Source organism: Mus musculus, chromosome 19, assembly GCF_000001635.26.
Source record: "Mus musculus strain C57BL/6J chromosome 19, GRCm38.p6 C57BL/6J".
NCBI classification, from domain to species: domain Eukaryota; kingdom Metazoa; phylum Chordata; class Mammalia; order Rodentia; family Muridae; genus Mus; species Mus musculus.
Genome location: NC_000085.6, coordinates 3708171 through 3720000, shown reverse-complemented (window position 1 = coordinate 3720000; position 11830 = coordinate 3708171). Strand labels below are relative to the sequence as shown.

General features: G+C 50.9%; 1 protein-coding gene and 1 long non-coding RNA gene across 5 annotated transcripts in view; one reads left to right on the top strand and one right to left on the bottom strand.

The window, feature by feature from the left end:
* Positions 1–7344, top strand: part of Gm36787 — a 31773-nt gene extending 24429 nt beyond the window's left edge. Inside the window, exon 3 of the long non-coding RNA XR_003952877.1 lies at positions 6630–7344. This is a non-coding gene — a long non-coding RNA (predicted gene, 36787). The remainder of the gene's footprint in view (positions 1–6629) is intronic.
* Positions 2119–11708, bottom strand: 1810055G02Rik (RIKEN cDNA 1810055G02 gene). Of its 4 annotated transcripts, none has more exons than NM_001358256.1 (4): positions 11565–11708; positions 5376–5954; positions 4199–4363; positions 2119–3510 (listed from the first exon to the last, which is right to left on the bottom strand). In NM_001358256.1, the coding sequence occupies exons 3-4, from the start codon at positions 4272–4274 to the stop codon at positions 2408–2410; spliced, it is 1179 nt and encodes a 392-aa protein (NP_001345185.1). In that variant the 5' UTR covers positions 4275–4363; positions 5376–5954; positions 11565–11708; the 3' UTR covers positions 2119–2407. The 4 variants fall into 4 exon arrangements, with proteins under 4 accessions (NP_001345185.1, NP_082353.1, NP_001345187.1 ...); NM_028077.3 differs by having other exon boundaries at positions 5376–5597; NM_001358258.1 differs by having other exon boundaries at positions 5376–5594.
* Between the last annotated feature and the right edge of the window lie 122 nt (positions 11709–11830).

Genomic DNA, 11830 nt, shown 5'->3' with positions numbered 1-11830 from the left:
GGTGGGGATGGGGGTGGGGGGAGGCTTATCCGAACCCAAGTAAATGCTCACAGGCACGAGCTGTTAGCAGAGTGGCGATATAAAGATGCTTCGCGTGCCTTACTCCAAATGAACTCCCCAAGCTGGACTGGTTCCGGGACAGAAGAACAGGGTCACCAGGTTGAGTTGTTGTGGGATTCGTGAACTAACTCTAGGGTGCCTGAGAGAACCGGGAGGAGTTTCTGGCACACGTGACGTCATTGCCTCAAGCACTTGCTGATCACAAGTCGGGACCAGACCTCCAACCCTAAAAGCACCTCCAAGAGTGAGCGCTCCAGTGGGGACATCCAGGGACGCCTCTCCTGGTCAGGGTCAGTTGGGGTGACTTTGTGGGTCTAAATGGCCGTACAGAGTGGCCATAGCTATGGGCCGGATGCGGCGAAGAGCGCGGCCGCCAGCGGGCACCAGAGAGCTTCGGCCACCACGACCAGTGCCGCCCCAGGTGCGATTGGCCCAGGTATCCCCTACGTCCTCATGGGCGCGTGTTTGTATGGTCGTGAAGGTGAAACCTCCTCTCCCCGGCCACCTCAGTGCACAACGCTGACGGGCAGGCCACTTGCCTGGTGGGTGCCCTTGAAAAGGCAACTTGGCCTTTCTGTGTTTGCCTCCTTTCTGTAAACTGACTCTCATTTTGGTCCACTTCTCCCCACACCCAGAAAGGATCAGGGCTTCCAGTCTTTGAGAACGCGCTTTGAAACGCGACCCACGTGGGACCAGGGTTTAGGATTCCATTAGCTACCACGAGGGGGAGCTTGCCCCAATCTAAGGCTGAGCAGAGGGCATGCTCAAAAGACCCAGATTTACCCCAGAGCTCGGTTCCTACTGGTAGGTAGTAGGCAATGTGGCGAACTGGCCTAGAGTTCACCAGAGGCTGGAAGCAGCCACCTTCTCAGCCATGGCTGGAGCCAACAGCAATGACTGAGCACGCACTCTCGAGTTAGGTGTCTCTGCTCGAAAGGGAGAAGGCCCTGCCCTCAGGACAGACAGCTTGACTCTGGGAAGCAGGCGGGGCGGCAGGGCAGGCCTGACTGTAATCCGAGAGAAGGTGGGGTGGAAGGCACAAGAGCTGTGTGGACAGTGCTGATCCCTTCACCCCACCCTGTACAGGTCTCAAAGGGCTTAGTGGGTGCTTTGTTCTGTATTACAATCCACCTGTCCTCCCTTTTGGATGTGGCAGAATTGAGGTAAGAATTTGGGCCATCATGGCAAAGAAAACGACTCCAGACGACACCAGCCTTAGCCATGACCACAACCACATCTCTCCAGGTCCAGCCAGCCACCGTGCTGTCAGGAGGAACAAACGTAGTCTCCGACATGAAGCCAAGCTCCAGGACATTCATTAGCTGGCTCTAGACCAGATAGCAGCCCTAGACCTGGCCTAGAAGACAGCTGAGAACAGCTTGGCTGCCTTAGCTCATTGCTACATCAGGCATTTGGGTAGAGAAAGGCCATCAGTCTGGTAAACAGGATAGATGAAGGATTCTAGAGACTCTGGGACTCTAGAACCAGGGCTCAGGGCTGGGATAATGGCTCAAGTGGGTTTGCCTAGAATACAAAAGGGTCTGGGTTCCAATCCCAACACTGCCAAGAAACAAGATCCAAATCAAAACACAGGCAAGCTTTCTCCTGACTCTGGCCCTGGATGAATGAAATGCTACTGAGCCTCAGAGGTCACTAAAATGATCTGCTGGGATGAGGGCTCAGTGTGCTACAAGTATTCACAGGATGATGGTGGCTGTACTATAGCATATACACAGCAATACTGCCTCTGACGTGTGGAGACCCAGCTGTTTCATGGATCTTGTTGGATTTGGCTCTCAAAGCTAGAGTGTACTCTAGGGAGCTGAGCCATGAGAGGCCAGGCCGCCAATGGGCAGCACCAAAGAATGGCTCAGGACTTGGCTGGAGCCTCCACTGAGAACTTGGGCATTAGAAGGAGCCTAAGCCAGTGGCTGTAATACAGCAACCTGCCAGGAACTCAGGTCATACTACATATTTACAAAAGCAAGCCCCACCAGACTGCATCTTAAAGGCTGCACTAGGAATGACTAAGGGCAGGACACACAGACCCACACAAGCTGGACAGGAGAGACGTCTTTGCTTTTAATTCTGGTCAAGATTTCATACATCGAGGGCCAAGTGTGTCAGGCCCTCTCGACCATGGCCACTCCTGCGTATGTGATCAGTTAGAAAAATAAATATGAAAAGGCGGTTTTCTCATGATATGATCATGAGCTGATCTGACAGCTATTAAATGTGTCTAGCATCTGGCACAGCTCTGAAATTGCACCGAAAGGATCTGGAAGCACTTAGTTTGGTCTGAGGCAAAACAGGCGGCCATGGTAGAGGCTGGCCTCCCGAGAAGCCCTCACATCTCTGAGTCGGCATACATGCCATTGATCAGGTAGTCCACCTGCGTGTAGTCCTTCTTCTTGTAGCTCTCATAGGCTTGCAGGGCAAACATCACCAGGACTGCGATGAAGAGGGTCACCCCAACAAGGAGCACCACCAGAAGTAACATCTTGTTCACCAAGGATGGGGTCAGGGCATCAATGGTGACTAGGTACTGGCCTTGGGTGCTAGGCTGGCACGAGTCTGTGGTTGGTACCTTAATGTCCCCTGAGCTCCTGGATGTTGGCCCAGCAGAGGCAGTACCAGATGTGGTTTTGGTCCCCACCTGCTCTGTTGTCAGGAGTGTACCTGGCCCACCTGTGCCCTGGGTAGGTAATGTAGGGCTTGGCTGTGTGGTGGGGGATATGACGTCTACATCAGGGCTCAGGCTGGTAGCACGCGCTGGCACTGTGCTGGCAGATGGCTCCTTGGTTTGTACCTGGGTGGTGGTGGGCTCCAGGGTGGCGTTTGAGGGACTAAGTGCTGATCTACCTGCTGTGCTATGCACTGGCTGGTCTGTGGTCAGCTGGACGGTGGTACCTTGTATTTGGGCACCTGAGGTGGGTATGGGGTTCTTGCTGGATGTGTCAGTGGGTGTGCTTTTGGCAGGACTCGGAGTCCTTGTGTGAGGATCACTTGTGTTTACGGTGCCTGCAGCAAGAGTCGCCGTGTGGGGGGCCACAGTTGCTGCCATGGCTGTTCTTGGTGACACGCTGGCATTTGTTCTTGGCACTTCTGCATGTGGTGTGCTGAGGGAGGGGAGCCCAGCAATGGTGGTGGGTCTAGTCTGCTCTGCAGATGAGGGGCCCGAGGATGTAGGTACAGCCAGAGTTCTGGAGGTCACCCTGTCTGTTGTCCCCTCTCTGGTTGTTGGAGTGCTCGTGTTTGTTCCGTGTGTTGTCACCTCTGCTGTCACTCTGGTAGAGTTCAGGGTGGCTGCCCAGGTCTCTGTTGTCAATGTGACAGGAGCAGGTGGCACTATGGCTGTTCTCTCGGTAAATGTATTATCAGTCCTTGGAACTGTGTCCCTCAGCATGCTTTGATTTACTGCTTTAGGCCACTTGTTAGTGACTATGTTTCCTGAAAGTAAGAAGAGAAGAAAGATAGAACACTTTCAACCACATGCAGGAGTTACCTGCTGTCACCTTAGCTGCTGGCCCCTGTGCTAGCTGTACAACACCATATTCTCCAACCAGAGGCCTGGGTGCTGATGGAGGTGACACATGAGTCCAGTGCCTCTTCTTCTCCACACCCCCCACCAGCTAAGCACAGCTACCCAGGGCACCCTTTGCCCATTCTGAGGCTATAGCCTGTGGAAACTTCAGAACTTTGTAACTGGATTCAATTCTCAGAGAATAGGACCAGAAGGCTCACATGTGATTAGCCAACAAAAACAAAGCAAGCCTCAGCCCTTCTACCCGCCCCTGAGGCTGCACAGACATTCCCACTCTAAACAGCCTCGGCTCAGATATAGGCTAGGCTGAAGGCCTCTTGGAGATGAGCAGAGCCTGGCCGGGCAGGAGAATACTCAGTTCTGACATGCTAACAAATGAGCTCGGACGAGCACGAGATCCCTAGAAGACAAGGCCACTCTGCAGGTCTCTACTGCCTGGTCACGCTGTGGCTCCCACCAGTGCACTCTCTAACCCCATCTCTGACTGGCAACCCATCTCAGTCCTGTGCTGGGAAGGCAGGAGTTTGTAGATAGCTCCCTTCTGGAATCAGATCCCGGGGGCTTCCCTGGTGATCAGACAGCTTTCTCACTTACGTGGCTCTGCAGACATCATATGGCTTCTAGGTAAGAGCACAGAGGAAATCCACACCAGCACCAGGGCTGTCCACATCTTGCTGGGTGAGTTGGAAGCAGGGCTGAGTGTCTTGGCCAGACAGCCCTTCAGGCTGTCAGCAATCGCCTTCTGCTCGGCCCAGGGATCTGGGATGAAGAAGGTGTTTTGGTCAGGTGTTTGTTTTCGAGGCAGCAAACAGACTCCCCAGAGGCCCAGGGCTCTGCAGGGTCTGCAGTGTAAGCCTAGGCCCGGTGCTTAGACCAGGACCAGGGGCCAGAGACCAGAAAGAACACAACTCAAGCAGCCATGAGAGTAAAGCCAACCTGATTGTGTCTTGCTCCCCACTGCACAAGCACTGTCCCATGCTCTTCCTAGAACTAGAGTTAGGCAGGAGACAGACAAGCCAATAGGATGACAACTTCTCAGGCCTGTACTGGATGAGTCTTATATTCTAGGGTACAAAATGTTTGTTTGTTCTTTGAAAAGAAAAGAGCAAGGATGGGTAGTAAGAAGAGAGAGTGACATCCTGACAGGGGAAGAGCTGAAATGAAGGCTTCCCACAGAGAATTCAGGCTCAGCTACAAGCTGGGGTAAGGCAGCTGGGCCGTGAAGACGCCTTGATGGCTCTTGGATCCCTCCAATCTGCTGATGCCCTAAAGATGCTACCAGCATCTTCAGCAGGTTCAGGGAGTTCCCTGTGCCTCATCCCTGGATTAGAAGTCTGCTGGGGAGTTCAAGGAGAAAAGATGTGACAGGCAGTTCTAGCACTAAGGAGGGCCTCAGCTCCCTGAACACACTCCAGTCCTTGTGCCTACACTACAAATCTGGGACAAGAGTGGACAAACCTTTTCTATAAAGGGCCAGGGAGCAAATATTTCAGACAGGAGAACATGCAGGCTCTCTCTCAGGTACTAACTTAGTCCTGCCTGCCACAGCAGTGAACAGACAGCCTTGGATGGCAGCATCTATATTCACACAGTAGGCACTCCAGGCAACACAGCCCACACACTATAGTTTACCAGCTGTGGTTTCAGTGCTCTCACACACCTCATGGTGGCTGACTCCGTGTCCTTCTCTTGACTCTACAAACCCAGTACCTCAGGCCCCTTTCTAGTCCCAGTCTGGTCTTCCAAAACAAGCAGGGCCCGGAGCACTCACCAGCGACAGCTGCTCAGTGCAGACTGGGAGGCCAGGCTGATGTCCTCCTTGAGCAGCTGGGGCCTTGGCATCCTGTCCTTGCCATATGAAGTCTGGCTTTGCAGATGAGAGCGGCTGGGCAGGGCACTCCCAGGCCATGGCATTCGCCAAGGCACAGGTGGGACAGAGGCAGATGCCCCTCTGTGGTATCAGAAACAGCTACGGTTGAGAGAGGCAACACTGCTGAGGAAGAACAAGGGACAAGCGTCCAGTGAGGAGGCCTCAGAAGGAGCAGCACTCAACAGCTCAGGGCCGGGGAAAAGACAGCTAGCTATCAGAGCTGTCCAAGTCACAACTTGTCACAAGTCACGATGTAGCAATTTGGACTCAACAACTTTTATTTGTTTTGAGTCAGGGTTTTTCAGTGTAGCGCTGGCTGTCCTGGAACTTGCTCTGTAGACCAGTCTGTCCTCGAACTCAGAGATCAGCTTGCCTCTGCCTCCCTCCCAAGTGCTGGGATTAAAGGTATACCTTTACCACCACTGCCCAGCTCCAGAACATTTTTTCAAGTCCAAAGATGGAGGTCTTGGTGTAGCATGCCTGTAATTATCGTAGTTAGGGGGTATAATCAGGGAGAGCAAGAGTTCATGGCCAGCCTTGGCTACATGCTGGGCTCCAGATCAGCACCTGACAACATGAGGCCTCATTGGGGAGATGGCTTAGCAGTTGAGGTGCTTATTGCACAGGCACCAGGACCCTTGCATGAGCTCAGGCCCCTAGCATTCCTGTAAAGGGACATGGCGGCATGCACCTGTAACCCTGGGTTTGCAGGGAGCAGAGACAGATGGATGCCAAAGTTTTGAGTCAGGTTGGCTAAAACAGCCAACCTGAGGTTCAGAGAGACCCTGCCTACAAAACATGGGAGATGAGATAAGGAAGATTATCAACTTCTGGCTCTACACACAGCTCACGGTAATACAGCTGCACATGCGTACCACCCCACCCCACGCCACCGTCACCCCACCCGACCCCACGCCACGCCACCCCACGCCACCGTCACCCACCCTGGAGATCTACAGATTATGTTCACAGCAGCGCAACTCTGGAATGGTGCTGTGAATACTGTCCCATTCGTACACAAACAACTTAACACCGCGGAAACCAAAGATGTAAATGTGTATTTACAGACAGAGCGTGCACCACTACGTGAATGTCAACAATAACTATCTTGAGGAATGGGTTTGGATTATCTTTTTTTTTAATTGTATTTTACAGCAAGGATCCCTTTGGGGAGACACTTATGAAGGCACCAAATGAAAGAAGACAGCTATTTCATCACTGTCAGCTGGGAGGCTGTGGCACAGGGCAGCTGCTGACAAGTTCACATGGAGATGGTTTTCAACATTTATTTTCTTGTTTATGTGATTGTGAGTGTGTGTGCACATGTGTATGTGTCTGAAGAGGCTGAAGGAGGACACTGGATGCCCCGGGGCTGGTGTCACAGGCATTTGTGAGCACCTGACAGGAGTGTTTGGCACTGAACAATGCAAGAGCAGCCAGAGGTTGTAACCCCTGACCCATCTTCCTAGTCCTCTTACATCTGCAATTCTCATCCTGTGCATCATGACCACTTTGGGAGTCCACCAACCCGTTCACAGGGGTCACCTAAGATCATCAGAAAACACAGATATTTATATTATGTAACCCTAGCTGTCCTGGAACTCACTCTGCTAGAACTCAGAGATATGCCTCTCTGCCTCCTGAGTGCTGGGATTAAAGGCATACACTACTTGCTTGGCGGGAGTTGTTGTTTTAATGAAAAGAACTAATTATATGTGTGTGCATGGGTGCATATTTAGCACAGTGCATGTGTGGAGGTCCAAGCACAACCTGTAGGGACTCTGATCTCTCCTTCCACCATCTGGACTGCCGTGATCAAACTCAGGTGGTTAACAATGGTGGCAAGCTTTACCCCTTGAGCCATCTTGCTGGCCCTCACAGGGAAATTAAAAAAAAACACATGGGCCGGGCGTGGTGGCACACGCCTTTAATGCCAGCACTTGGGAGGCAGAGGCAGGCAGATTTCTGAGTTCGAGGCCAGCCTGGTCTACAGAGTGAGTTCTAGGATAGCCAGGGCTACACAGAGAAAACCTGTCTCAAAAAACAAACAAACAAAAACCAAACATGGGGCTGGAGAGATGGCTCAGTGGTTAAGAGCATTGACTGCTTTTCCAGGACCTGAGTTCAACTCTCAGCAACCACACTGGGGCTCAAAACCATCTGTAATAGGATCCAATACCCTCTTCTGGAAGGTCTGAAGGTAGCTATAGTGTACTTGTATATATAAAAATCAAAAAAATTTTAAATACACACATACCAAACAAAAAAAGCAATTTTGGTAAACCAGTTATTTATCTGTCGGGAAACCCTCCTTTCTCAGAGGTAATGGAACTAAATGGAATCAGGAATTTTATGTAATTCGAGGACACTAAGCAGACATCCTCTCTCCCAGGAACTATTGTGGCTGAAGTTTTTTTTTTTTGTTTTGTTTTGTTTTTCGAGACAGGGTTTCTCTGTATAGCTCTGGCTGTCCTGGAACTCACTCTGTAGACCAGGCTGGCCTCGAACTCAGAGATCCACCTGCCTCTGCCTCCCAAGTGCTGGGATTAAAGGCATGCGTCACCACTGCCCAGCATGGCTGAGTTTTAAGGTTCATTTTTATACACAAGCATGTCTATCTGTGTGGGTGTGTGTATGTGAGAGCCCCCAGAGGCATTGGATTCTCCTGGAGCTGGAGTTACATACAGTTGGGAACCACCCGACGGAAGTGCTAGGGCCCAAACTCAGGTCCTCTGTAAGAGAAGTGTTCTGAGCCATGTTGTTGAGACAAGGTCTCCCAGTGTAACTGAGGCTGGCTGGAACTCATTATGGAGCCCAAGATGGCCTCAAACTTGTAGATGGCCTCAAACCTGTCCAGCCTCCAAACGCTGGGCTTACAAGTGTGAGCTATTAGGCCCGGCTTTCATTGATGAGCGTTTAATGGTCACCCAGGAGCTCCTGAGGACAGGCGTCAGCAGATGGTGATGCCAGGAGACTAGACAGGCAGCTTCGCACCTTCTGGAGGACAGGCGTTAGCAGACAGTGATGGCATGGCATCACCACAAACCTGCTATTCAAAACCAAATGTGTGTGTAGAAACACACACACCTGTATACACAAGCCCACCTGCATATACCTGTGTTCCCACGCAGTCAGCCGTATGCATGCAAGCAAGTAGCCACATATATAAAAGTTGTGCATGCATATACACATGTGAGTTAAAACACACACACACACACATATGGGGTTTGGAAGGGATGGGGGGAGAGAGTGAGTGAGAGAGAGAGAGAGTGCGCGAGCGTAGTTCCAAGAGAATATCTCTAAAACACTCCACAGGTTTCTTGGGAGACATTTATTGTGTGCCACTCCTAATAACTGACTCCTAGCCAGAGGATGGGTCTAGAAACCACTCCCACAGACACAGGAATTAGCCACTGAAGAGAGGCAAAAAGGCTCTTGTACTGTGAATTCATCTGTCTGGCATGGTCAATGTCAAGGTCACATACAGAACTAAGCATGATGAAACTTACCTGTACTATGGGGAGGCAGAGGCAAGAGGCAAGTTCAAGGGTATCCCAGCTACAAATGAAGACTTTGGGTCCACAGAACAACATAGCAGAAGCTATACAAACCTTTACGAATTGACTCAGAAAGAACATACATGTGACCTAAAGCTTCCATTCGAGGGTTTTAGAGTGCTTGGACCTCAATGTTCTCAGCATCTACAGAAGGACCAGACATGACAGTGTGCACTGCATCCCAGTCCTTCCGAAGCAGAGGAATGAGGATGCCCAAAGGTCTAAGTCCTCATCTGCACAATGAGTTCCAAGTCGGGAGTCACAGTGAGAGTCATCTATTTCTGTCTGCCTTTTTGTGACTGGGTCTTACTGTGTAACCCTGGTTGGCTTATTACAAGCTATGTGAACCAGGTTGGCCTTGAACTCACAAAGATCTGCTTGCCTTTGCCTCCCAAGTGCTGAGATTAAAGGAATGTGTCACTCTGAGACCTTGCCAGAAAGAAGGCTCTGCAGTTAAGTGGATGCTCTTCCACAGGCCAGGCTTAGATCCCCAGCACCTACACCACAGGACTACCTACAACTCCAGGGGATCCAGCACCGCCTTCTGGCCTCTGTAGGCATTTCATGCTCATGTTGTACAATACATGGCCACAAAATACCCATACATATAAAAATATCTTGTAAAAGTGCCTTTAACTCCTGAGCCATCTCTCGAGCCACCTATCATACATTATATTTATATTATATATTACATATTTTGAGATAGGATCTCTTGACGAACCCACTGGAGCTTGCCACGTTGACTAGACTGACTGTTCAGAGTTCCCAATGCTGAGGTTACAGGCTTGCACTGTCTAATAACAGTCTGTTAACTCCACTCCCCGAGGACCCGACAACCTCTTCTGAATGGGAAGGGCACTGCACACATGTGGTGCACAGACATATATGTACATAAAAACACCCAGGGGCTGGAGAGATGGCTCAGTGGTTAAGAGCACTGACTGCTCTTCCAAAGGTCCTGAGTTCAAATCCCAGCAACCACATGGTGGCTCACAACCATCTGTAATGAGATCTGACACCCTCTTCTGGAGTGTCTGAAGGCAGCTACGGTGAACTTACATATAATAAATAAATAAATCTTTAGAACAAAACAAAACACCCATACACATTAAATAGAGGAAAGAAAACACTAACAAAAAAACCAAGTATTAACTCAGAAACTAGAACAAACAGACTGGGGTTGAGTCTCTTTTTGGGAATTGGTCCCCACAGGATCTGCAGGGAATCAGCATCAGGACACCTTCTGCCAGCTCATACAAGAAGGCCAGTATCATGTTCTCAATTCCATCGTGTCACACGGGCACACCCTTTCCACCACAGGGCAATGTCTATACACATAAGACTTTAAGTCTGCATTTCCTGAGCTGTTCCTACTAAAGTTCAGCCAGGTGACTTGTGTGAGTCCCCAAGTGACAACTAACCCTTGAGATGCTGCCCAATTCCTCTAATGTTTGTTTGACAGATTGCACTCCCAATCTTGCCTTGCCTTTAATGCCTTTATGATGTGTGGATTGCTATATACACATCACTAGACCTCAAATTGGTGAGCTTTTTCTCTGACATACACAGATTTCAATTCAAGAAGTCCAGACTCAGCAAAGACCATTAATAATCCCTATCAGCAGGGCCCCCGTCTCTACTCCACGCTAGGGAAGTTACACAATTACAGAACAGAAATTGGGAAAGCTAGTACAGGACAAACCACAGTCACCTACCTAATCCTGACACATCACCTGCTTGGACGTATTATGTACACAGACATTGCCCTGTGATCTAAAGGATGTATCCACGTGGCAGACATTAGCCCACGATCCCAGAACATTAAATATTATCTTAACTGCACCGCTTATCTCCAGGTATCTGAAAGTTCAGGTCTCACTACCAAAATGCCAAAGGTCTGTGTTCTAAACGCTTGCTAAGCCAGTATTTCTGATATTCTGCTGTCCAACAGGCGAGTCTAATTTATAAACGGAAAACCTGTATTTTAAACAGTTTGCTGGTTGACTTATTGAAATTTTAGAGCTGGTTCCTAGGGGTCGGGGTGTAAGTAATACAAGTTTTTAAGAGTTGGACTTCTAAGCTCCAGCCAGACCGTTAAGCGCACAAGCTAGCGGCCACAAGGGGAGGCAGGCAAGTAGACAAATGAGGAGGAAGGAAAAATGTGATGGATTTTCCTCATTGGTAGGTAGAAGAGTTTGGGGTGCAGGCCTCAACTATTTCCGAGACCAACACCTTCTAGGGTACAGCCTGATCCAAGACTCGCCTACTCTCGAATGTCCGTAGAGTGCTCGCAAACTGCCCAGCATCGACTGGCGATCGCCGTCAGCCCACCTCCTCCTCCTCCTCCTGCGCATCCATGCTTCTCTAAGGGCTCGGCCCATTCCTCCCTCCTCCGCCTTGAATCTCCATTCCTCACCGCCTAGCGCACCGGGTCCCCATTCATCCCTCCTCCGCCCCGCACCTCGCTGTCCATCCCCAAGCGGCTCATGGGGCCTTCACGACAGCTCCCTGGACAGCAGTGCGGGTCACTTACCCGGACGCGGCAGGCCCGTGGCCCTCACACCGCAGCGCAGCCACTTCAGCGATTCAGCCCCGCGCGGGGACGTGGACCGCAGCGAAACCCAGTTAGCTCAGCTCACTGGTGCGCGCTGGACCCCACCCGGACTGCCCCGGAAAGACGTCACGAAAGCGGGACCAATAGGCTGTCGCTGGCACGCGCGGCCGCGTGCGGTGGGCGTGGTTTGTTTAGGCCACGCCTGCTTCAGGAGCTGCCTTCCAACTTGGTCCCGCCTTGGCCAC

Excerpts from the sequence above, each read along its gene's own strand:
- 1810055G02Rik (NM_001358256.1), bottom strand. The coding sequence starts at position 4,274 with ATGTGGACAGCCCTGGTGCTGGTGTGGATTTCCTCTGTGCTCTTACCT. Across the intron at positions 3,511-4,198 it reads TATGATGTCTGCAGAGCCAC|GAAACATAGTCACTAACAAG; the intron begins GTAAGTGAGAAA and ends TCTTACTTTCAG.